This window comes from Scyliorhinus canicula, chromosome 2 (genome assembly GCF_902713615.1).
Source record: "Scyliorhinus canicula chromosome 2, sScyCan1.1, whole genome shotgun sequence".
NCBI classification, from domain to species: domain Eukaryota; kingdom Metazoa; phylum Chordata; class Chondrichthyes; order Carcharhiniformes; family Scyliorhinidae; genus Scyliorhinus; species Scyliorhinus canicula.
Genome location: NC_052147.1, coordinates 118470460 through 118497068, shown reverse-complemented (window position 1 = coordinate 118497068; position 26609 = coordinate 118470460). Strand labels below are relative to the sequence as shown.

General features: G+C 46.1%; 3 protein-coding genes across 7 annotated transcripts in view; 1 reads left to right on the top strand and 2 right to left on the bottom strand.

Annotated features, from left to right (window-relative positions):
• The window catches only part of aven (apoptosis, caspase activation inhibitor), a 135835-nt gene extending 127247 nt beyond the window's left edge, over positions 1–8588 (bottom strand). Inside the window, exon 1 of the mRNA XM_038790259.1 lies at positions 8532–8588. Coding sequence (XP_038646187.1) covers positions 8532–8588 — 57 coding nt within the window. The remainder of the gene's footprint in view (positions 1–8531) is intronic.
• The window catches only part of chrm5b (cholinergic receptor, muscarinic 5b), a 65173-nt gene extending 52216 nt beyond the window's left edge, over positions 1–12957 (top strand). For all 3 annotated transcript variants that reach the window (XM_038785741.1, XM_038785743.1, XM_038785748.1), the window contains one exon: positions 9348–12957. In XM_038785741.1, the coding sequence (XP_038641669.1) occupies positions 9506–11053 (1548 nt within the window). In that variant the 5' untranslated portion in view covers positions 9348–9505 and the 3' untranslated portion in view covers positions 11054–12957. The remainder of the gene's footprint in view (positions 1–9347) is intronic.
• A 4548-nt stretch (positions 12958–17505) lies between these two features.
• LOC119957614 (fibrinogen-like protein 1-like protein) lies at positions 17506–23142 on the bottom strand. 3 transcript variants are annotated; one of them, XM_038785740.1, is made up of 3 exons: positions 22983–23142; positions 19191–19368; positions 17506–18765 (listed from the first exon to the last, which is right to left on the bottom strand). In XM_038785740.1, exons 2-3 carry the CDS (start codon positions 19330–19332, stop codon positions 18071–18073), a joined length of 837 nt encoding a protein of 278 aa, XP_038641668.1. In that variant the 5' UTR covers positions 19333–19368; positions 22983–23142; the 3' UTR covers positions 17506–18070. The 3 variants fall into 3 exon arrangements, with proteins under 3 accessions (XP_038641668.1, XP_038641666.1, XP_038641667.1); XM_038785738.1 differs by lacking the exon at positions 22983–23142 and adding an exon at positions 20104–20222; XM_038785739.1 differs by lacking the exon at positions 22983–23142 and adding an exon at positions 20104–20193 and having other exon boundaries at positions 19191–19676.
• Between the last annotated feature and the right edge of the window lie 3467 nt (positions 23143–26609).

Here is a 26609-nt window from a genome sequence, read left to right as displayed (position 1 = left end):
GTAGATGAGACACTCTCCTTTCAAGTAGAAAGCGACACTTCAGATGTCGCCCTCGCCGCCACTCTAAACCAGGCAGGCAGACCCGTGGCATTCTTTTCCCGCACCCTTCATGCCTCTGAAATTCGGAACTCATCTGTCGAAAAAGAGGCCCAAGCTATCGTTGAAGCTGTGTGGCATTGGAGGCATTACCTGGCCGGCAGGAGATTCACTCTCCTCACTGACCAACGGTCGGTAGCCTTCATGTTCAACAACACGCAGCGGGGCAAGATCAAAAATGATAAAATCTTGCGGTGGAGAATCGAGCTCTCCACCTATAATTACGAGATTTTGTATCGCCCCGGCAAGCTCAACGAGCCCCCAGACGCCCTCTCCCGAGGTACATGTGCCAGCGCACAAGTAGAGCAACTCCGGGCCCTACACGACAGCCTTTGTCACCTGGGGGTTCACACGACTGTACCACCTCGTCAAAGCTTGCAACCTGCCCTACTCTGTCGAGGAAGTACGGACAGTCACCAGAGACTGCCAGGTCTGTGCGGAGTGGACTTCCGGGTGCGGCTATGACTAGCTAAGTCGCACACTTGGAAGCTCCTGCGACAAAGGTGTTTTCGGGCCAACTGGAGGGCCCCAAAGGTGCAGTAAAGACGAATCCCGGTGGGGGAAGGTCCCCTGAGGAGAACTTGACCGATTTTATGGTCGGTACCCGGAGTGGAGCGGCAAGAAAAACGGCAGCAGCTCCCCAAAAAAAGCGGGGGAAGAAAATCAAAATGGCGGCCGGCGGCGCATCGGAGGAATGGAAGAAATGGGCGGAGGAGCAGCAGGCCGCTCTCCTCCGTTTTTTCACGGAGCTGAAAGTGGAGCTCTTAGAGTCCATGAACGCGACGGCCACCAGGTTGGTGGGAGCCCAGGCGACCCAAGAGGCGTCGATTAAAGAGCTGCAGCAGGAGATGACCGCGAGGGAGGAGGAGGCCACAGTCATCGGGGCAAAGGTGGAGGTGCACGAGGCACTCCACATGAAGTGGCAGAGCCGCTTCGAGGAGCTGGACACTCGGATGAGGAGGAAAAATTTGAGGATCCTGGGCCTGGAAGAAGGCCTGGAGGGGTCGGATCTCCCGGGATATGTGGCGGAGATGTTGAGCTCCCTGATGGGGGAAGGGGCCGGTCCGGCGCCCCTGGAACTGGAAGAGGCATACCGGGTCATGGCCAGGAGGCCTAGGGCAAACGAGCCCCCGAGGGCGGTGCTGGTGCGGTTCCAGCGGCTAAGTGATCGAGAGAAAGTCCTGAGGTGGGCAAAAAGGGAGAAAAGCAGCAAGTGGCAGAACTCGACGGTAAGGGTGTACCAGGACTGGAGTGCGGAGGTGGCAAAGCGGCGGGCCCGGTACAACCGGACAAAGGCGGTGCTACACGCGAAAAAGATCAAATTTGGAATGCTGCAGCCGGCGCGCTTGTGGGTCACCTACAAGGACCAACATCATTATTTCGAGTCCCCAGAGGAGGCCTGGACCTTTGTGCAAGAGGAAAAGTTGGACACGAACTAAAACCTGGGAGCACCGGCGGTCGTAGCCGCCTGGGGACTCTTGATTGAGCAAGTGGCCCTTTTCTTTTTCAGGCCAGGTCGGAACTGGGTAACAGTTTCGTGGATTGTTTGGGGTGGTTTTTTTTTTTTTCTCGAACGGTTGACTTTTCTGAATATCTTGAAGGTTTCGAGTTGTTGGGTGTTTCTGTATATTTGAACTGTTGAAATCTCTATTGTGGGTCGTTGGCTTCTTATGGGGTGTTTTTTCCCGTTTCCAATTTCCCTTAGTTATTTACCCCTTTTACCCTTTTCCTTTGGGTGCTTGTTTTTTGTTCTTTCTTTCTTTTCGGGTTATGGTTATCTGCGGTTATTTATACTGTTTGATGGAGGGTGATGGTTGAGCACACTGTTAGTTGATAGCTAGTTAATTATTTTGTTATTTAAGTATGTAGTTAAGTATTTATGTATTTATTTGCCATTGGGTATTTATATCGTTAAGTTGGGGAGACGGGACGGGGGGGAGTGGGCGGATTATGCGGGTCTTTCTCTGGGGTTTTAAGGGGATCTTTCACGGGCGCAGATGGGGTGAACCGGGAGGAGTCGGAATGTGGCAGGAGCAGCCGGGTCAGCGGAGACCAGCTGACTCTCGGGAGTACGATGTTGGGTACATCGCGGCTAGGAGGGGTCCTAGCCAGGGGGGGGGGGGGGGGGGGGGGGGGGGAAGGGGGGGGGGAAGGGGAGGGGGGAAGGGGGGGGGGGCTGGGGGGGGGACACCGGGTTGCTGCTGGAAAGACCAGGGACGAGAAGGGGAGAGCCGGGGGGGTGGGGGGGGGGGGGGGCCATCGCTATGGGAAGCGGGTCAGAAAAGGAGGGATGACCCGGGGCGAGCAAGGGACAAGACATGGCTAATCGACAGGGAGTAGGGACGGGTCGCTCAGCGATCCGATTGATCACGTGGAACGTAAGGGGGCTGAATGGGCCGGTTAAAAGATCAAGGGTCTTCTCACACCTGAAGGGACTGAAGGCTGATGTAGCAATGCTGCAGGAGACTCATTTGAGGGTAGCAGATCAGGTCCGCCTGAGAAGGGGGTGGGTGGGACAGGTGTTCCACTCAGGCTTGGATATCAAGAACCGGGGGGTGGCGATTTTGGTGGGAAAGAGGGTGTCGTTTGTGGCGGCAGAGGCGGTGGCAGACAAGGAGGGCAGGTACGTGATGGTGAGGGGTAGGTTGCAGGGAGAGAATGTGGTACTGGTAAATGTGTATGCCCCGAACTGGGATGACGCGGGTTTTATGAGGCGCCTGCTGGGCCTCATCCCGGGACTGGAGGCAGGGGGCCTGATCATGGGAGGGGACTTTAATACGGTGTTAGACCCTGGGCTGGATAGATCGAGTTCCAGGACGAATAGGAGGCCGGCAGCGGCAGAGGTGTTAAGGGGGTTCATGGAGCAGATGGGAGGGGTAGACCCATGGAGATTTGGTAGGCCTAGGGCGAGGGAGTATTCTTTTTTCTCCCACGTCCACAGAGTGTACTCTAGGATCGATTTTTTCGTATTGAACAGGGGGCTGATACCGAGAGTGCAGGACACGGAGTACTCGGCCATCGCGATATCGGACCATGCACCACATTGGGTGGACGTGGACATGGGGGAGGCGCGGGATCAACGCCCGTTGTGGCGCCTGGATGTAGGGCTGTTGGCGGACGAAGAGGTGTGCAGAAGGGTGAGAACGGGCATTGAGAACTATCTGGGTACGAATGACACAGGTGAGGTGCAGGTGGGGACGGTCTGGGAGGCCTTGAAAGCAGTGATTAGAGGAGAGCTGATCTCCATAAGGGCACACAGAGAGAGGAAGGAGAGGCAGGAAAGGGAGAGGCTGGTGGGGGAGCTCCTAGAAGTAGATAGGAAATTTGCGGCGGCACCAGAGGAGGGGCTATTAAGGGAGCGGCGTAGCTTGCAGGCCAGGTTCGACGTACTGACCACTAGGAAGGCGGAAATGCAGTGGAGAAGGGCGCAGGGTGCGGCGTATGAGTACGGGGAAAAGGCGAGCAGGATGCTGGCACACCAGCTTCGTAAGCGAGATGCAGCCAGAGAGATTGGGGGAGTGAGAGAGAGGGGTGGGGACGTAGTGCAGAAGGGGCAAGAGGTGAATAGGGTCTTTAGGGACTTCTATAGGGAATTGTATAGGTCTGAACCGCCGAAGAGGAGAGGGGGAATGAAGAACTTTCTCGACAAATTGGGGTTCCCAAAGGTACAGGAGGAGCTGGTAGAAGGGTTGGGGGCGCCGATAGAGCTGCAGGAGCTAATTAAAGGGATAGGCCAGATGCAGGCGGGGAAGGCGCCGGGGCCGGATGGGTTCCCGGTGGAGTTTTACAGGAAATTTGTGGACTTGGTGGGTCCAGTGCTGGTGAGAGCCTTTAATGAGGCGCGCGAGGGGGGGGGTTCTGCCCCCAACAATGTCGCAGGCCCTGATCTCCTTGATTTTGAAGCGGGACAAGGACCCGGTCCAGTGCGGGTCCTACAGGCCCATCTCCCTCCTAAATGTTGACGCCAAGCTGTTAGCAAAGGTCCTGGCAACCAGGATAGAGGACTGTGTGCCAGGGGTAGTCCATGAAGACCAGACGGGGTTCGTGAAGGGACGCCAACTTAACACAAATGTCCGGAGATTGTTAAATATGATTATGATGCCAGCAGTGGAGGGGGAGGCGGAGATAGTGGTAGCGCTGGACGCGGAGAAGGCATTTGACAGGGTGGAGTGGGAATACTTGTGGGAGACGTTGGAAAGGTTTGGGTTTGGGGAGGGATTTATCAAGTGGGTAAAGTTGCTCTATTCAGCTCCGATGGCGAGTGTGGTAACAAACGGGAGGAGGTCAGAATATTTTGGGCTCCATCGAGGTACTAGGCAGGGATGTCCCCTATCCCCCTTACTCTTTGCATTAGCGATTGAGCCGTTGGCGATGGCACTGAGGGGTTCAGGGGGGTGGAGAGGACTGACAAGGGGAGGGGAGGAACATCGGGTCTCGCTCTATGCGGATGATTTGTTGTTGTATGTGGCAGACCCGGAGGGGGGAATGCCGGAGGTAATGGGGATATTAGCGGAGTTCGGGGACTTTTCGGGGTATAAATTAAATCTGGGGAAAAGTGAGGTCTTTGTAATACACCCGGGAGACCAAGGGGAGGGAATTGGGAGGCTCCCCTTCAAAAGAGCAGTTAAAAGTTTTAGGTACTTGGGGGTGCAGGTGGCAAAGAACTGGGGGGCCCTCCACAAGTTGAACTTTTCCAGACTGGTGGAACAGATGGAGGAGGAGTTTAAGAGGTGGGACATGGTGCCGCTGTCGCTGGCAGGGAGGGTGCAGTCAGTTAAAATGACGGTCCTCCCGAGGTTCTTGTTTTTGTTCCAGTGTCTGCCCATCTTCCTCCCCAGGGCCTTTTTCAAGAAGGTAACGAGTAGTATCATGGGGTATGTGTGGGCACATGGCACCCCGAGAGTTAGAAGGGTCTTTTTGGAGCGGAGTAGGGATAGTGGAGGGCTGGCGTTACCCAACCTTTCAGGATATTACTGGGCGGCAAATACATCGATGGTACGAAAGTGGATGATGGAAGGGGAGGGGGCAGCCTGGAAGCGCATGGAGAGGGCGTCCTGCTGGCAACATAAGCTTAGGGGCACTGGTAACGGCACCATGGCCGCTCCCTCCCACGAGGTATACCACGAGCCCGGTGGTGGCGGCCACCCTCAAGATATGGGGGCAGTGGAGGCGACACAGGGGGGAAGTGGGAGGTCTGATAGGGGCACCACTAAGAGGGAACCACAGATTTGCGCCGGGAAATACAGGAGGGGGATTCCAGAGCTGGCAGAGGGCGGGTATTAGACAACTGAGGGACTTGTTCATAGAGGGGAGGTTTGCGAGTTTGGGAGAGCTGGAGGAGAAATTTGGGCTCCCCCCGGGGAACACGTTCAGGTACCTCCAAGTGAAGGCATTTGCCAGACGACAGGTAGAGGGGTTCCCCGCGCTTCCCGACAGGGGGGTGAGTGATAGGGTGCTATCAGGGGTCTGGGTCAGGGAGGGGAAGATCTCGGACATCTATAAGATTATGCAGGAGGTGGAGGAGGTACCAGTAGTGGAGCTGAAAGATAAGTGGGAGTTAGAGCTGGGGGAACAGATAGAGGACGGGACATGGGCAGACGCCCTGGAGAGGGTCAACTCGTCGTCGTCATGTGCGAGACTAAGTCTCATTCAATTTAAGGTACTGCATAGAGCCCACATGACGGGGACAAGGATGAGTCGGTTTTTCGGGGGTGAAGACAGGTGTATTAGATGTTCGGGAAGCCCTGCGAATCATGCACATATGTTTTGGGCATGTCCGGCACTGGAGGAGTTCTGGAAGGGGGTGGCAGGGACGGTGTCGAGAGTGGTGGGGTCCAGGGTCAAGCCAGGATGGGGACTTGCGATCTTCGGGGTTGGGGTGGAGCCGGGGGTACAGGAGGCGAGGGAGGCTGGAATATTAGCCTTTGCGTCCTTGGTGGCTCGGAGGAGGATCTTGATTCAGTGGAGGGACGAAAGGCCTCCAAGCGTTAACACCTGGTTAAACGACATGGCAAACTTCATCCAATTGGAAAGGATCAAATTCGCCCTGAGAGGGTCGGTGCAGGGGTTTTTCAGGCGATGGCAACCCTTCCTGGACCTCTTAGATCAGAGATAGAAACTGAGGCCGTGACAGCAGCAACCCGGGAGGGGAGGGGAGGGCGGGAGGGAGGGGGGGGGGAGGGGGGGGGGGAGGGGAGACAACAACGAAGGAAGTACGGTAGCAGGTGGTGGCACGGGCAAGGCCTGCCCGAGGACACTGCCAGAAATGATAAGTTGGTCTGACTGTCGGTTCGCCAGCGGGGGGGTGGGGGGTGGGGGGGACACGCGACTAGGGGGTGGGGGGGACTTTTTTTTGTTAAGTAGGGGGGTTTGACTTTGTTTTGTTATAATTTAAATGTAAATGTAGGGGGGGTTAAAATGTTTGTATTTTGAAAAATTTCTTCAATAAAAATTATTTAAAAAAAAAAAAAGGTCTGTGCGGAGTGCAAGCCGCACTTCTACCAGCCGGACCGCGCGCGCCTGGTGAAAGCCTCCCGCCCCTTTGAACGCCTCAGCGTCGATTTCAAAGGGCCCCTCCCCTCCACCGACCGAAACACGTATATCCTCAGTGTGGTCGATGAGTTCTCCAGATTCCCCTTTGGCATCCCATGCCCCGATATGAAGTCCGCCACCGTCATCAAGGCCCTCAACACAATCTTCACTCTGTTCGGTTTCCCCGCCTACATCCACAGTGACTGGGGATCCTCATTCATGAGTGATGAGCTGCGTCAGTTCCTGCTCAGCAGGGGTATCGCCTCCAGCAGAAAGACCAGCTACAACCCCTGGGGAAACGGGCAGGTAGAGAGGGAGAATGGGACGGTTTGGAGGGCCGTCCAGCTGGCCCTACGGTCCAGGAACCTCCCAGCCTCTCGCTGGCAGGAGGTCCTCCATGATGCACTGCACTCCATCCGGTCACTACTGTGCACCGCCATGAATAACACACCCCATGAACGTGTTTTTACCTTCCCCAGGAAGTCCACATCCGGGGTGTCGCTCCCGACTCGGCTTGCAGCTCCAGGACCGGTCCTTCTCCGTAGGCATGTCCGACTCCACAAGGCGGACCCTTTGGTGGACAGGATACACTTGCTCCACGCCAACCCCCAGTATGCCCACGTGGAGTTCCCCGATGGCCACCAAGACACTGTCTCCCTCAGGGACTGGCTCCGTCAGGTTCCACTCCAACACGCTTCCCCACCCACGCGCCACCCTCACCTCCCCCGGCGCTACCAACACCAACCCCACCAGGTCCATCCCTCCTTCCCCTGCCCACGCAAGAGGACGATGAAGATTTTGGCACGCTCCTGAGGTCACCCGACTACTGGCCAGCACCAACACCGCCAGCACCGACGTCGGCGACACCAGCACCGCCAGCAATGACATCACCGCCACCGTTACGTCGCTCCCAGCGAATCATCAAAGCACCGGATCGACTGAACCTCTGACGGGCACCGGACAGTCAAAATTGACATTTTTTTTCCTCCCCACTGTAAATAACTTGCAACACTGTATATAGTTCCACGCCACCCCTGCCAGTCTCATTTTAACAGGGGGTGAATGTGGTAAACCGCTGTGTGCACCTGTATTAGGGGATGTAAGGTAGGACCTGTACTACAGGTTCACCGGTAGCCCCTGCCGGCTGGCTCTGCCCATAAGGAGCCCTATAAATATGCGTGTCCTCCATTGATCTGCCATTTCGCCAGCTGCAGTAGGAGGCCACGCATCTGACTGCAATAAAGCCACAGTTGTACCAATCTGAGTCTTTTGTTCAATTGATCGTGCATCAACCTGCCTTTTGAATTCCACAGCCATCACCTTAGTTATTTCTTCAGCCGTAAGCAATGCGGCCTCCCCTGGTGTTTCAGCCTCCATTTTCTTTACCGACCCCACTGTGACCTTTCCACTCCCCGACGGACTTTCAGCTGTTTTCACGGCCGTTTTTTTTACTGATCCTCGACATTTCCCTTCCCTGTGCTTTCTCCCGGCTTTTATTGCCTTCGCTGCCCCTCAGACGGGCGTTAAGCCCGCCAAAGCCGTTCCCGAACGGGAGCCCTCCAACGGGCGGCTGCCTCCTGCCCGCCGTCACCGTAAGTCCAGGCCTAAATTATCTGCTAAGACATTCAGACAAGAATGGCCAATAGGTGCAATCACCAAACTGTACCCAGAACTACCTGCTATCTATTGGGTGAAAAGAGGAGCAATTTGAAAAAAAAACATTTTTTTTAATAGACACAAGTAGTCTTACATTGCAAAGAAGTTACTGTGAAAAGCCCTAGTCACCACATTCCAGCACCTGTTTGGGTACACTGAGGGAGAATTCAGGATGTCCCAATTCCCTCCCTACAACTCTGTGTCACTCTCCCTTACTTTCCTCTTTTCATACACTCTGTAAAACCTACCTCTTTGACTAAGTTTTTGATCATCCAACCCACTATCTCCTTATGTGGCTCAGTCATGTACTTTGTTTAATAATGCTCCTGTGAGGCATCTTGGGAGGTTTCATTATATTAAATATAAATTGTTGTTGCTGAGATTTTGCAGACTAATTATATTGGAAATTAAACTGTAACATAATCAACGGCAATCTGGGCATATTCTGGGTGTAATTTTCCGATTGTGCTCGAAGTAGAAACTCTAGTTCAGCAACTTTTGGCATAATATGATCAGCTTGCGGATATGGCACCTTTCATTCTTCTAATGAGAACAGTCTTATTGTGGCATCTGTGGCATCTGGAAATAACAGTTCCAATGGGGCTGGTTTAGCACAGCGGGCTAAACAGCTGGCTTGTAATGCAGAACAAGGCAGCAGCGCGTGTTCAATTCCTGTACCGGCCTCCCGAACAGGTGGCAGAATGTGATGACTAGGGGCTTTTCACAGTAACTTCACTGAAGCCTACTTGTGACAATAAGTGATTATTATTATAAAATAACAGTTTTATATAATGTTGCATTATTATATTTGTACAGTGATAAGAAATTGGTCATTTGAATTACTGGTTGTAGTTCTAAGACTAGTTAAAGACTGGGAAAAGAAAAGGGATCTAAAATGTGCTCTAAATTGTATTAGTTATGTTCATCCATTTTCTTCAACCAGTCAAGTTAATCAAAATGGCTGACCCAAATGCACATTTTTAGGACATAATACTGCATAGTAGTAAACAATTAGTAGGCTACGAAAGGGAACAATTTCAGTAACCTTATTATTTCTTTTTCAGAATAATCGAAGAAACAAGAAGGAAAGATGCCTACAAAAGAAAGTATTCTGTTATCATTGCAAGTTCATGCCATGGGTATTCGATTTCTCCTCTGATGTTAGCAGAGTAAAACCAATTCTCCATTGTTTACTCCAAATATTTTTCCTGTTCCTGAAATCATGGGATTAGATCTTTTAAAGAATACCTCTCTAAACGGTAACATCTCCGATCAAGGGGCAGGACACCGCCTTGTGAAAGTAGTATCAATTGCCACCATTACTGCAATTGTAAGCTTTATAACTATAATAGGTAACATTTTAGTCATTGTGTCATTCAAGGTGAACAGCCAGCTTAAAACTGTGAACAATTATTACTTGTTAAGTCTGGCCTGTGCCGACCTCATCATTGGTGTATTTTCAATGAATCTCTACACTTCTTATATACTAATAGGTTACTGGTCGCTAGGAAACCTGACATGTGATCTGTGGTTGGCACTAGACTATGTAGCTAGTAATGCTTCTGTCATGAACTTGCTCCTCATAAGCTTTGACAGGTATTTCTCAATCACACGACCGTTAACCTACAGGGCCAAACGCACGCCTAAGAGAGCTGGTATCATGATTGGTCTTGCTTGGTTAATATCTTTTGTATTATGGGCCCCTGCAATTTTATGCTGGCAATATTTGGTTGGAGAAAGAACAGTGCACCCAAGTGAATGTCAGATACAGTTTTTATCTGAGCCCATTATTACCTTTGGGACAGCGATAGCTGCTTTCTATATTCCTGTGTCGGTGATGACAATATTGTACTGCCGTATCTATAAAGAGACAGAAAGACGTACTAAGGATCTGGCAGAGCTTCAAGGAACAAATTTGGCGTCTGAAAATGAAGTTGCGTCTTCCAAAAAGACCTTCCTGAAATCCTGCTTTGGATGTGAAGAACACAAGCTCTCCAGCAGGGTAAGAGGTCAAATATCATGGTCTTCATCGAACAGAAGCACAACAGTCACTCTAAAATCCACACATACACCAAATGTCACAGATGAGTGTTTAAAAAGTGACAAAATGGCTTCTTTTGTTAATCACCCAACATCAGAAAATGATGAAAAGCTTCCCAGAAAATCAGTCTGCTCAGCGTCCAAGGGAGAGAACGAGAATGATGTGTGTACTGGTGAGAATGACACAAAGATGACCTTGGATGAGCATCACATAATAAATGATTATGAGAATCAAAAGTATCTGGTGTCTCCCGTAAAGAAACAAACACGAAATGATACAAAATACGTTTCTTACAAATGTAATACCATGGCTGTTAGAAATGGCAGTTTCCCATCAAGTCCAGGCTCAAGTAATGGCTGCACCGAAATAAAAATAACACCTTGTTCATCTGCTGACACAGAAAGCCCATTTATTAAAAACCTTGATCAAAACCTTGGGATCCAGATCACCAAGAGAAAACGGTTGGTCTTGATCAAAGAAAAGAAGGCAGCCCAGACTCTCAGTGCCATCTTACTAGCTTTCATCATCACCTGGACACCATACAATATCATGGTATTAGTCTCAACATTCTGTTCAAACTGCATACCAACATCTTTGTGGCATCTGGGGTACTGGTTGTGTTACGTCAACAGCACAGTTAACCCTATGTGTTACGCTCTGTGTAACAAAACATTCCGTAAAACTTTCAAAATGCTGTTATTATTTCAATGGGAGGGGAAAAAGAAATGAAGAAATATGATGCTGCCACATTCAGTACCCAGTCACCGACAAGTAAGACCCACCAGGTTTTGTGAAGAGAAAATAGACATTTAATTGGAATCACGCGATTCCTCTTGTACAGCATTTGTGATCGAAAGCAGCTTGTGGTAAATATTCACTGATTTATTTTTTGGCAAAACCTAGAAATAATGAATTTCTTTGAGGATAAAAGAAATGGAACAGTCCAGCATGACTGAACACTAGCTGAAACCAGAGCAAATCTCACCATAAACTTGTCCAGAATTTCCTATGGTAGGACCGTTCCGAATAAAGGGCATTAAAGTGGCAGAGCTGACCTGTACCTCTTGCTGGTGTTCATAAGTATTTTACTTGTCATTAATGGCAAACGATTTCCTAAGAGAGGATGAAAGACGATTAGATGAGGCCTAAACTCCGGTGCTAAAATTATTCATTGCAAATCACGCAACAGTGGAAGACAAGCAATATATAATTTGAGTACCTCATGGGCAGCTGTTTGTTTAACTTACACTAAGACCATCTTCCTCTTTTGTTAACCTGTTTCTTTCCCTCTTCTTGTGTTGTCCTTGGGACTTCCCCTTCTCTGTCAGCCATGGCTGAGTCGCATTCTCACCTCTCAGTCAAAACTCTCATGATACTAAATCCCATGCCAGAGACGTGAGAGCACCTAATCTAGGCCGAGATGTCGGTGCAGCACTGAGGGTGTTCTTCTGTGTTGGATAAGGCATTACACCATGGACAGTCTCATAAAATGAAAGGTGACACTCTATGAAGAAGAGCAGGGGAGTTCTTCTCGTGTTCTAGTCAATATTTATCTCTCAACCAACACCAGTATAAAAATAATTATTGTAATTTATTTCATTGCTACTTGTGGGAGTTTGCTGTGTGCAAATTGGCTTTCATGTTTCCTATGTTATAACAACTTCAAAGGTACTGTGTAAGTTCAAAAGCACTTTGGAACTTCCTGATATTATGAGAGGTGTGGTAAAAATACAAGTCTTTTTTTTCTCCCCCTTTCTCTTTAAATGAAATGAAAATCGCTTATTATCATGAGTAGGCTTCAAATGAAGTTACTGTGAAAATCCCCTAGTCGCCACATTCCGGCGCCTGTTCGGGGAGGTTGTTATGGGAATCGAACCGTGCTGCTGGCCTGCTTGGTCTATTTTCAAAGCCAGCGAATTAGCCCTGTGCTAAACAGCCCCTAACACAGGGGATTTGGGGGTCAATTGTAATATCCATATGGTCAGTCTGACCAGGATCAGCTAACATATCATGATCAGGAATTGGACACCAGGCCTTCTGATCTGGATAGCAGGATGGTCATGAACACACGTCACAACATACTGCAAGATGGACTCTTCTGATTTCCCACTTAGGCAATTTCTAATCAAAGTCACACAGTTCAGGGAATTGGTGAAGGAAAAAACAGCACTAACTGAGAATGAAGTAGGATGATGAGAAAAGTTGCATTGAGTCAATGTATAAGAAGTAGACACTCCTTTCTGCTCCACTGGTATAGGAATAGGCCACTGTTACCTGCCCACGAACAGAATATTCAACACTCTGTAATCTGAAGAAAAGGAGAGAAAAACTCAAAAAGTGCAAGTGGCAGGGGAGATGAGTAATCATCGACAAGCACAAAAAAGCACCCTGTAAAGGGCACAATTTCCTCCCGGACTTAAGTGATAAGGTTTAGGGTTTGAGTTGTTTATTGTGATGAAATTCTATTGATACAAGTTTAGGATCAGTCACAGATACCTTCTCATCTTTAGTGGCAGTGGTCACCCACAGTGAACGCAATGCCTCCTACATGCGTGGTAGCCTTACATTGCCCTAAATCTAATGATATGATAGCTTAACCCAAGAGTACAGCGGTATTAGCCCTTTGTCACTGATATCAGTGGGATATCAGTGGGATTGTATTCATTGGAGTTTAGAAGGTTAAGGGGAGATCTAATAGAAACTTACAAGATAATACATGGCTTAGAAAGGGTGGACGCAACGAAACTGTTTCCGTTAGGCGAGGAGACGAGGACCCGTGGGCACAGCCTTAGAATTAGAGGGGGTAAATTCAGAACAGAAATGCGGAGACATTTCTTCAGCCAGAGAGTGGTGGGCCTGTGGAATTCATTGCCGTGGAGTGCAGTGGAGGCCGGGACGCTAAATGGCTTCAAGGCAGAGATAGATAAATTCTTGATGTCGCGAGGAATTAAGGGCTACGGGGAGAATGCTGGTAGGTGGAGTTGAAATGCCCATCAGCCATGATTGAATGGCGGAGTGGACTCGATGGGCTGAATGGCCTTACTTCCACTCCTATGTCTTATGGTCTTATCAGACACTTGCATGCTTTGCATGTTCCCCCCATTAATCTCTCCAAATGTTTTAGAGGTAGATCCAAGAAACACCAAGTAAAATGGGGCAAGATACAAATGTAAAAATTATTTTATTTCAAGTAAACAACAGAGTAACAGATTTCTTCAGACTTACTTAATTCATTCAATATAATTTTGACTTTGTACAATAATACAAAAGTAATGAATATGCCACACTTCCCATCTCAGTGGGTAACCTGACTTGATTTAAACAATAGAACTCCAATCTGAGGTTTACACTCACTACCAGTGCTTTCTGACTCACCTTCTGTCACTTTTAAAAATGATGTTTTGCTGATAGCCAAAGTGGGTACCTGCAGATTATTCCTACAAAGCATTCAAGGTCAGAGATTTCCCAGCACAACGGGTAAAAGGTACTTACTGATTCCAGAGACAGGTTAATTAATTACTTAGACAAAGAGTCATCCAGACTCCAAAGGTTAGCTCCCTTTTCTCTATCTAGATGCTGTCAGACTTGCTGAGATTGTCCAGTATTTTCTGTTTTTGTTTCAGATCCCAGCATCTGCAGTAATTTGCTTTTATGTTGTTAGTTAATTACTTGTTCCTTAAAACCACCGGGGAAATGACAGATACCATTTTAGCCACATTTTGTTTCAATGTTTTTTTTCTGAAACAAAATCCACAAGAACGCTCTTTATTTTTGAAAGAATAAAATTTGAAATAAGCTTTTTCTTTTCCAAATTCTCCCTGTGTTCAAAAATCCAAATGGTGACCACTGTCTTTTCAGTCCTGGGATTTGGATTAAAATTCAATTCAGAGGAACGGCAACATTTACCTGGCTGTGTTGGCTAAATGTTCAAAGCTTAGGCCGAGCAATCTCAATCCAATTTATTGGGTCCATACTCAAAACTCTTGGCAATTTAGCTAAATTGCCACTTGGTGTCCAAAGGTGTGCAGGTTATGTGGGGTTGCAGGGTTATGGGTATAGGGAGGGGGTGTAGGCCTCGGTAGGGTGCTCTTTCTGAGGGTTGGTGCAGATTCGATGGCCAAATGGCCTCCCTCTGCACTGCAAAAGTTCCATGGATATGGATAATAGAACTTAGTAATTGGCACTGCCGTTCAGGAAAGATGTAAGGATAGCCGGTGTTGAATATGTGAATGTTCCTATTGACGCTACAGGAGAGGGTCTCCTTAAGCAAAGCCGCATAGAACAAGCTTGACTTTACATCCAGTCTGCATAAGGACCTGGTTGATGTGAATGGTTCTAGAAAATGCAATGCTTTTTATTCTCCAGCACTGATGTCTTTCACTTCCATGGGCACAAAAAAACTTGATGGTGATTGAAGTAAAACTAATGTATAATACACTCAGACAATACTTGACCATCCTGCTTTTAACTTTGTTAAAGTGCTGCTTGTAAACATGTCTTGTTCCAAATTGAAGCAAAATTGAAATGCATCTCTGATGATTTGATCTTACACTTGACGGCATTTTTCTTTGCTCTAAACATAGCACTTTTTGTTGTTACCTTCAAGTTCCTTGTTATGTCACAATGGATATTATGTCGATCGTAATTGTGAAGGTTTCAATCAAATTCTCTTTAAATTATAAAGAATTTACATTTGGAGATGTTGTTCGCCTCAAGGGTCTTTAACAATTCTTTTTTTTAACAGAATGAAATTTCAACATTCATTCGCATTTCTTGCAATGCATAATTTTTTTCTCCTCATGCTGTTTAAATTTTGAACGACGGTAATTTTATTTCCTGCAAAATTGCGGTGTTCGCCAATGCAAAACCTAATGATTCTGATAATCAAAGTGCATATGACCATAAAAAGTAGTCAAATCTGGGATTTTTGTGACTTGTATGATCAGTAGGAATTGCATCTGTGTTAAGTCTGCACCCTTCCAAATTTCTGCATTCTGTTCAATTCCACGCTTTGTTTAAAGACTGCAACTAAATAAGGTGACTGTGGACTGCTTACAAGCTAACTGTTATAATGGTTATTTAGCCCTTGTTTGAAGTTTGCTGTTGGATTATTAATCGATTCACAATTTATATCTGTTAATAATGTTCACTTGCACTCATTTGGCAAATCAAATGAAAGGATTTTATTGATAAAATGTTGACATTACAGATGTTCAGTGGGTTTGTAAATGCTTGTGCAAATATTGTCTTGATTAAACCAATTTTCTTTGCCATACATAAATGTTCCATACAGTTGCCAATAAAGCAGAGTTTAACAATTCTCCTGCTTCGTAGTGACATGTGCACAATCACAAATAAATTTGTTCTCACACTTCATGCATTTGTTCATGTAGATTAGAAAAATTTAAAGAATAATTTAATTGCCTTACTGCCGAGAGTAACTCACGTCAGGGTATAATTTTAGAATGATTGATATCCCATTCAATTGTTTTATAGACTCCTGGAGGACTCACAGTGGGCTATTCAATGGCAGGACCATTACAGCTGAACCTCACTTATTTTCACACACTATCGACTTCCAGCAGGGATGCTATTAACAATTCGGGACAGAAACTTACCTCATTTTTTCTCTTGGACTAGCTTGAGAATGTAATAAAGCTGATTTTAGTGCTTCCATTGTACATGTGAATTCGAAGCAAGCAGAAGTATGAGAGCTGATTAAGTCCTCCATAATTATGCTAAAGTCTGTTTGAGATGCCCGCCTGGGCAGCAGAATGGGCATTGTAATCAGCTACCACCTGTATATTACGTTCATTCCACAACTGAATTTTACCATCATTGAATCTTACAGCACTGAAACAGCCCATCCAACCTCCAGCAATCTTTTTATCCACATCAGGCACCCACTCTCCCACTTGGAATTTGGATAGGAAAGGGAGCTTGGTGATGGGGCGATAGTTTGTCAAAGCTTAGAACAGAACAGAACAGAACAGTACAGTACAGCACAGAACAGGCCCTTCGGCCCTCGATGTTGTGCCGAGCAATGATCACCCTACTCAAATCCACGTATCCACCCTATACCCGTAACCCAACAAGCCCCCCTTAACCTTACTTTTTAGGACACTACGGACAATTTAGCATGGCCAATCCACCTAACCCGCACATCTTTGGACCGTGGGAGCAAACCGGAGCACCCGGAGGAAACCCACGCACACACGGGGAGGACGTGCAGACTCCGCACAGACAGTGACCCAGCCGGGAATCGAACCTAGAGTTGAAGATTTTCCTTCGAGGAATAGTTGAAAGAGAGAGAGAGAGAGAGGGGGGGGGGGGGGGGGGGGGGCAGCACTGTTCCTGAGGAGAGAGAGAGACATTTACAATTTCAGAACACAGGTTCCAAGAAGCGATGTTGGGTGATCTGTAATTTAGTGGGAATGGGGATCAAGGGAGTTGGGGGCAGATGAAATTAATTTGCAGAAGGCATAGAGGGAGATAGAAGAGAACTTACAAAGTGACAGGGGCTACAGGGGGAGAGGATGTTTAACATGCTGGGCATGGGGCTGAGGGGAGGGAAAATAGAAAAGTCAGCTGAAGAAATGGTTTCAATATTAGTGACAAAGAAGTACATAAGCCTCTTGTACGTTGTCTGTGTAGTGTGAAGTCATGTAACATTAGTTCATCTTCACTGTACTTAATGAGTCACACAGCATGACCCTCCCAGCAACACATTTAAATGCAATGCAATAGAATGGATGTCACTCCGTGTTTTAATGGGTGCTGATTTAATGCAGGATAGTGATATTAATATTATTCCCAATTTAGGGGCGAGTTGGATAATGGGACACATAGTTTTGTACTCCTTGGTCAACTTATGAAGCATAAATTTATTGTAGCCACAGTAATTCCTTTTGAACGAACCTAAACACTGAGACTTTTTTTAACTTGAACTCAATGCTTCATCACTATTTGATAAAAGAATGCTTGCCTACCTGAAGTGTTAATTAAATCAGAGTTGCTGATTGTTCAATTGAGGAGAATCTATTTCTGAAAATAGGACAAAAGCCAATAACTCTTTTTAAAGACCCCTCAGGTTTGCTTATTTAGGCATGCTTTATCTTTAGCTGCTGTGATCTGTGGATTTTATAATCAGTATTTTAATTTGGGTTCCCCAATTTTATTTATTTTTTTGGCCTGGTGAATTTTGTTCTCAATAACAGGAGATATTTTAATTTTCAGTCAGCATCAACATCAAATATGTTTTGTTAAGCTGCCGATAAAGTTCACATTGTCAAAAATTTGCCCTAACGCTAAAGACGGCCTGTATATGTTCCTCTTGACCTTTCAGCTTTGAACAGCCTTGTGGCCTTTTTGAACAACATTGCAAATGTAATCTGATTTCAATTCCTTACAACCATCATATGGAGAATTCTGTCCCTCCATGGAAGTTGGACTTGAACCAAATTCCCAAAAATGAAGTAATCGTGTTCAAATCCACTGAACCATTCAATCTCGATCATGTTTTAAATAGAATTTAACAATTTTTTTTGTCATTAAAATCAGTTCATGCGTGCAGTACTAAGTGGCATAACAAATAAGTTATCTATTCGACTACACTAGATAAATTTTTACCATCATCCTTGTGGCAAATGATGTCTGAATATTCTTAAATGCAAGATCTACTTAGGAAAAACATGATAATTTTCAAATGAATCAGATTCATTTGTGTTTCTGTTTCATGTGCCAAAATTATAATTCAGTATGTAGGCTACTGTGACATTTGACTTGCTTGTTATTAGGTTTCACCATCATCCATGCATACTTGCACCGGTTATCTTTATTACAATCATTCTGCCAGTACACAATGTTTCTTCTGTTGAGGTTGGCTCCAGCACAGGCATTGTACCACCATCCTCCACCTGGGATCCCATTGAGCTCTAGTTTAGCACAGTTCTGAAAATAGTTGTCATTATCGCTGTCTTTTGTGGTGAACATTTGGTTGTCATGTATATAAGCTTCCGTGTCTTGTGCCAGAGCATCCACTGCTGTTCCACGATAAAGTCCAAGTCTGATTCTGTATTTGGATTCTTCACTTTCAATGAGGAATGGGTCATATTCTGCCCATTTCGTTTCTCCATTCATATCAATTAGTTTTATTCCCAACTTGTAAGCACTTGGCTTGCTGGTGAGTCTGTGCATAAACTCGTTGCCCAGCCAATGATCACCATCAACCAAACCAAATCCTTGCTTGTAGTCCTGCCATGTTCTGTCAAAATCCAAGGAACTATTTGCAGTGATGTGCTGAATCACTGTCCAGCCACCCTCTGCACTCTGCATGTCACAGTAAACAACTATAAGTTCCTTCATTAGCTGAATGATATAAAGACCATCTTCAGCCTTGCCTCCTGACTGCTGAAAAATCTCAAAACAGTCACTTTGAAAACCTGGACAAAACAGAGGCATCAATTAAAACAACCTTCCAGCCATCTTTATCAGGAGTTTTACTTTTTTGCGACTCTTCCAAAAACGCTTTGGAAGTAAAGAATTCTGTGCTTTATCATTCTTTGATTCTAGTAAAGGTATATTATTAAGAGTTTAGGATGCAACATGAGCTCAGCCAAATAATTCATAAATACTCAGTACTTTATTCTTCTGTTGGCCAATTCTTACAGGCTTATTTCTGCGATAAAGTAACAGGCTAATAAAAATCTGATCTGCTATTTCTCTATATATTGTCATCACAGCATACTTTACTGTGGGAAGAATGACAAAGAGATTATAATAATCAGCATAGCCACTGCTCCAATTGTCATTATTGATTCACCCCGATATGCACAATACTCGGAACTGGAAATTTATTCAAACTTACCACCTTTTTGTTTCATATTGATGATATGAGCATAATTCTTTGAAGATAGGAGGTGTTCATTTTCCAGTTCTATAGATAGTTCAGCACTTGTCAAAATGATCCACTTCAGTGACGTGAGTAGAATAAAGGTGAGTAGATTCATGACTATTGTTTGTTCAAATCCGTCAGGAAAATTAAACTGCAAGAAAATTCATAAGATCTGAGTCAAACATATTACGTATAGGTGACTAAGGCACTCCCATTCTTGCTGATATATTTTTCCAAGGTAGATTTTCACTTGAAGTTACAGCAGTCAGGCAGCCTCGAGCTAACAGCTTTCGTCTTACCGCCAGATGATTACAAGTGGCGTCTAGGAACTACCTGTCACTCCAATTTGACTGCGAGAGTTCTGAAGAGTTTCTTCAGCTCAGGCGAGAGTTCTTAACTGAAGAGCTTGATGGCGCACCATGCCAACTTGGGAGGACAAAGAACAATAGATATCTCACCCTGATAGAGGGGAAAAAGGCATTAGCTGGTAATGAACATTTTCTGGTATTTATTGTAGAGAAATTGACACGAGCATTAGTGATATTATCAGTGGCAAGCAACCAACCCATTCGACAAAAGGAGGTAAGAGGTATAAATGACTAAAAAGCGTGCACAATTATTTGCTTTTTTATTCTGAGCTTTTAACTAGTGCATATCGAATTGACTGATTAATTGCTGCTAAATATATATTTAACCATCCAAGATACAAATATTAGAGATCATCCTTCTGCTTGTAATTATATCTATAATTTAGTAGCTAGAGCATTAAGTAGGACACTGATTATCAGAAAGGCCACCTTTTTACAATGACCTTCCACTCTCAGCTCTAATAAAATAAATAATTCCAACAGGAACCCATACATGTACGCCCAAGCTTCTGTCTTACCTTTCAAAATTAAATAAATAAAACAAACAAATCTCGGGTTAACAGAAAGAAAATTTGTGAAACAACACGTCTGTCCCTGCTGTTCATGCAATATCTCTCTGTACTTTGGCAGATGTCGTTATTTCAGTCCAATGTGCAATTAGTTCTCAAGGACCAAGGTGCTGTCAGTTATCCAATCCTAACACAGCAGGTTTGTAGGATTTCAACAAATGTTCTTATCTATACACTTTACCCTATATTTAAGAAAGAACTAATATTTATCTGAACTTCCCAAAGCACTTAACAGCCAATTAAAATACTTTTGAAATAAAGTCACTGCTGAATGTGAAGGGAAACATGGCAGGTAATTTGCAAATAGCAAGGTTCTATAAAGAGCAATATATTTGGCGATGTTAATTAAGAGATAAATATTAACTAGGATACATTGGAGAATTTCTCTGCACATCTTTGAATCATGCAATGGGAACTTTTATATCCACCTGAGAGGGCAGATGGAGCAGTGGTTAATCTTCCATCCAATACACGAGTCATTTTCAAACTCAGGATCACGACCCGCGGGTGGGTGTAGGGAGGGTTGTGGAGTGATTGGTCACGGCATTCCCGATGGCGGGAAGAAGTGCCCAAAGGCCACGACCTGCTTTTAAGATGCCAGCCATGACCGCCTTTCAAGAATGCCGGCCGTCCCGCATGTGGGTGCCCCCTCAGCCGGATCTAGCAGTGCGCAGGCCCGGAGCCCAGGGGGCCTGATCACCTCCTCTGAATGTCAGCGCACTGTTCCAGGAGTGGAGTTTTTAAAGTCGATTAGTCTTGCTGCCAGAAGTGGCAGCAGAGAGCAGATCATGTGCGGGGTACACTGACATCATGTGCTCTGGCCGTCAATTATTGAGGACAGCTTCCTCCGTTTTGTAGCTGCCAGCAAGCCAGCAACAGCACTGTGTGAAGAACTGAAGATGGATCTTTTTGGACGAAGGAAGAGAGGACCAGAGACACAAATAGGCCAGGATCTCACAGCTGAATCTGCTGGAGAGAGTTTTGCAGGACAGTCCACAGCATGACAAAGCAGTGGTTGAATGAGCTCCAGGACCTCTGATGAACAATCCATACAGAAGCGGGAACATTGAATGACAAAGCAAATGAGATCATGAGGGTCAAACAGGCTCACCTGTCGCATTAAAGGTAAAGGAAAATGGTGGGTTGCGAAGTTCGGGCGGTGTGGATCGCGAAGGTTAGCTGGTTGGTAAAAGTGGGTCTCCGGAAAAAAAGTTTGAAAAACACCGTAATAGACAACACCTCCAATATAGTGTTCCCTGAATATTATACTGGGGTGCCAACCTGAATTTTGTGCTCAAGGAATAGGAATGGGACTTACCCACAACTTTATGACTCAGAGGCACTGAACCACAACTGACACGTTTACATTTCACAGAATCACACAACTGGTACAGCACAGAAGGAGACCATTTAGCCCATCATGCCTGTACAGGCTCTTGGATTGAGAAACTCACTGAGTGCCATTCTTCCACCCTCTCCCTTACATGCAGCCCATTCTTCCTTTCCAAATAGCAGTCTAATTCCCTTAGATTTCATAGAATCTACAGTGCAGAAGGAGGCCATTGGGCCCATTGAGTCTGCACCAGCCCTTGGATAGGGCACCCTACTTAAGCCCACACCTCCACCCTTTCCCCAAAACTTTGTAACCCCACCTAACCTTTTTGGAACACTAAGGGGCAATTTAGCATGGTCAATCCACCTAACCTGCACATCTTTGAACTGTGGGAGGAAACCAGAGCACCCGGAGGAAACCCGTGTAGACACGGGGAGAATGTCCAGATTCCGCACAGACAGTGACCCAAGTGGGAATCGAACCTGGGACCCTGGCGCTGTTAAACAACAGTGATAACCACTGAGTTACCGTGTCGCCTTGTAAATGCCTTGATTAAACCAGCCCCCACCACGCTCTCAGATGGGGCATTCCAGACCCTAACCACTCACTGCAAAAAAGTATTTTCTCATGTCCCTTTTGCTTATTTTACTTGTTACCTTAAACTTGCACCCTCTTGTTCTCAATCCTTCCATGAGCGGGAACAGTTTATCCCTATCTACTCTGTCCAGGCCCCTCATGATTTTGAATACCTCAGTCAAATCTCTCAACTCAACCTTCTCTTTTCCAAGGAAAACAATCCTAACTTCTCCAATCTATCCTCATAACTGAAGTCCCTCATCCATAGAACCATTCTCATGAAACTCTTCTGCACTCTCTCCAATGCTTTCACATCCCTTCTAAAATGCAGCCACATATGCAAATATGCAATGAATGATTGGCATTTTAGTCAAATTGCCTGGGAAATAGTCAACATTGTTTAAAACATACATTGTACAGATGACATTTTTTAAAATTGCCAACATTCTGCCATTAGCTATTGCTGGCATGTTTAATACATACCAGCAGCTAGTAACTAGCCAACCTCGTATGGAGTTGCCAACTGAGACGTAAAACCAAGTTCAATATTCAGATTCAGTGGGATTAGAGGGCAGGGGGATGATTGGACTTGGGTGGGGGGAAAAAGGTGTTTGGAAAAGTGGATAGGGAATATGAGAAGAAGATGGAAGTTTGGAAGAGGGAAATGGGGAACAAAAGTAGCAGAGCTAGTTTAGCAGCGGGATGGGTGCAGGGTGAGAAATGCCCAGAGTTGGAAGCCAGTGATGATGGTGAGCTCACCTGTATTCCTGTAAATCTGCATTGACTCAGTAATGGGGGGAGTGGGGTGTTTGGCATGGGCTCCATTTCAACTTCACCTGGAAATTTCCCCGCGGTAGGGTTGATTTGCATTTCCATTCTATTGGTCCACCATCCTTGATCAACACTGTAAAGACCTCACCTTCCAGTTGGACTTCAGTATCTTCGGGTTGGACTTGCTGCTCTGTCTGGAAGGGGCTGTCTGAAGCTCAGATGGATTCCTCGGTTGGCTGGGGGACAGTGGAACCCTTGAGACCTGGGCAGATTTGGGGATTTGGGGCTAGGTGGGTATACACATTCATGAAGATTTTGTTGCTGGGGAGAGGGAGAGGTAATTAACTTAAGGAATTTTGATGTTCAGTAGATGGGATGTGGAGGAAATAAATGGACAAAGGTGAGTGGAAAATGTTTTATGGGTGGGACTCACCCCCACTTTGGGGAGGGATTATGGGACTCCCCAATCTGGATGGGATATTCAAGGGTGCAGCTTGAAGGGTAGAGTGAAGGTTGAAGCTTACTCTAAGACAGAGTGCCCATTCAATGCTATAAGCGCTTGGAGTTATGAGCTCAGCATTGCTTCTATCTTACCAGGAGTGTTTCTCTCAACAAGGTCAGTGTGCAATAAGGGTGTGTTGCAGTACAACATTGCACTAGTAGGTTTATATCCACAATAAAGATAGCTTACCTTTCACAATAAACAAATTATCGGATAGAGTCCGGGGCTGGAGATAATGCATTGGTATGTATCGTCAGGCCGGATTCTGTGGTGAACGAGCCTGCCCATCGACTTTCTATGGCTTTGTGCACTGGAGGTTCCCACTGGCCAAGTTTCAAATAAAATCATGGAGCCCTCTACACCTGTATGAACAGGGCAAACAGCTGTACTTCTCCTTAACCAATCAGATTGAAGAATCGTTCAAGAGGAGCACAATGTTGAAACCAGGAAATGCCTGTTGAAACCTTTTAATTCAAAATAAAGAGTGGAAAAGGAAGATTGAATTAGCAGAACAGGAAAGAGAAAATTAACAGAAGGAGAAAGTTATGATTTTTTAAATCTGTAATTAAAATTGAAAGAATGAGGCTTCAGTGCCAGAGAGGTTATTTGGCAATAATTAAGTCTTAGCACAATGTTAAAAGGGTCACTGGAATGGACAGATCCTAACTTTTTTCTGGCACCTTTTGTACATGTACATCGGGTAATTACAGCAACTTCATTCCATTTCATATATCTCATTGCTGGGTTTCTTGGTGAGGTACCGTTTTCGTGCATCTTCTTGAAGGGCATGGCATCTTGGACAGCAAATTCCGGACTTAACTGTGCATGTGTGGTTACCAGAAGTGGCTATCCGGCTTCCACTTCACTAACTGTGAACACAGTTATCCCTAAGGTTGTCATCTCTGAATCCAGGCCATTACATACTTACAATTGAAAACATCTGCCACAGTGCCACCTGCAGGCATTAGAGGTACTGCAGAGAATTCTGGGAGCCACCGACCATTGTGTGTAATATTCAACATTACGGCCATGAGTTCCCAGACAACAGTGATTCCCTCTCTCTTATGTGCTTCAGAGACTTCAGCAACCTACAGCAGGCAGCTCAAAATACTGGAGAAGTACTACCAGTGGTGTCTTTGTAAGATTTGCCAAATCCAATGGCAAGAAAGGTGGTCCAACAGCAGCGTCCTCTCCCAAGGAAACTTATCCAGCACTGAGGCGCTAATCACACTGAAACCAGCTCTGTTGGGCAGGACATGTTGTTTGTATGCCCAGCTCCAGACTCCCAAAGCAACTGCCCAACTCGGAACTCAGTCACGACAGATAATTGCAGGACAGTGGAATCGCTTTAGGGATGTCCTCAAAGCATCCGTGAAGAGGTCAAACACCCCCACTGACTCATGGGAGACCCTGGGTTTGTGACTGACCAAAATGGGAAAGAGTAATTTGGTAAGGCACCAAATGAACCAACAGGCTTCGTTGGGAATGCGCAGAGGTGAAGTCAGGCAGAGTGCTCAAATCTTCAAACAACTCATCTACCTGACCCTATGAGCACCACCTCCCGCATGTCACAAAGTCCACAGATCGCAAATTGGACTGATCAGCCATTTCAGAACCCATCGAACCAGAGTGGAAGCAAGTCATCTTTGATTACGAGGGATGGCCTCAGAAAATTTATATATAGGGTTCTTTGAATAGGTGAAAAATATTCATGAGGCATATTAAAGAAATTGGGTTAAACAAAAAATACTGCACAAACTTTCCTCCATATTCACTTAACTGTGCAACAGGTAATTAATCATATGTGAAGAATTTGAACAACTTCTTGTTTCAACACCTTATATAAAAGTAGTGGTACCTTTTATTTTATCCCTCATGATCCCAGGCAGCTTCATTGAAATTTTAATCATCCAGAGCTAACTGGTTTGGTTTGGGTTCAGCAAGTGCACTGTAACAATGTTGAGACAATGAAACAGTTCAAACAGCAAACAAAAAGCTAACAGTTCCCTAACTAGTACATGCCAAACATAAATGTGTATGTTCCTTTTCATCTTCTAGATGCTTTGCACAATTTACAGAATGGTTACGGTGCAGGAGGCCATTTGGCCCATCGTGTCTGCACCAGCTCTCTGAATGAGCTCCGGTGCCATTCCTGTACCTTTCCCCTCATAGCCCTGCACATTGAGTCTATTCAAATAATCATCTGATGCCCTCTTGAATGCCTCGATTGAACCTGCCTCCACCACACTTCCAGGCAGTGCATTCCAGACCCAAACCACTCATTGTGTGAAAAAGCTTTTTCTCGCATCGCATTTGCTTCTCTTGAAAAACACTTGAAATTTTTACCCTCTTGTTCTCGCTCCAATTACGATCATTAACAGTTTCTCCCCATCTACCCTGTCCAGTCCCCTCATGACTTTGATCATCTCTAGCAAATCTCGTCTTCACCTTCTTCTCTCCAAGGAGAACAGCCCCAACCTCTCTAATTTATCTTCATAACGGAGTTGCTCGTCCCTGGGACCATTCTTGTAACCCTCTTCTCCACACTCTCCAGGGCATTCACATCCTTCCTAAAGTGTGGTGCCCACAACTGCATACAATATTCTAACAGTGATGGAACCATCAATTCACAAGTCACGTGTTTCCGATATGGATCTAGGCTTTAATCGACTTACTTCAGAGCCAGCCTGTTACCCGTTGATGAACTCTTAGTGAACTCAGGCTGACTCTGGACAAGGGTATTTATACAGCTGCACTAGGGGGAGGAGTTGTAGGCGGAGCCAAGGGTGGAGCCCAGTACAAGTTCCTGAGTACTCCCAGAGCTACTCACCCTAGTGGTAGGATAGCGCTACTGCGCATACAAAGAGAGTGTGAATTATCATATATATATATATATATATTACATTCACCACATTCACCCCCTACAAAAAAATCAAGTCCGGCGGGGGTGGTGGCCTACAACGTCAGTCTGTCCAGTGGTTGAATTGTTTGTTGTGATCTGCAGAGCACCGGGGTTGCAGCCTCTTGTGGTGGCTGGATGGGTGTTGTGTGCTGGGGTACGATGGCAGACTCCAGGGAGGGTTGTATCCAAGCTTCATACTCTCCTGGTTCGACCAGGGACTGGGGGTGCTGGGGGCTGGCCGGCGCGGGGGCGCGGAACTGGTGGAGCGAGCTCGTGTGCTCGGGAGCGCAAGGGGGCGGCAGCATGGGGTGTAGGGTGAGAGGTCCTTCTGTGGGGGTAGAGGGGGCGCTGTATCCGGCGGGTGCCAGATC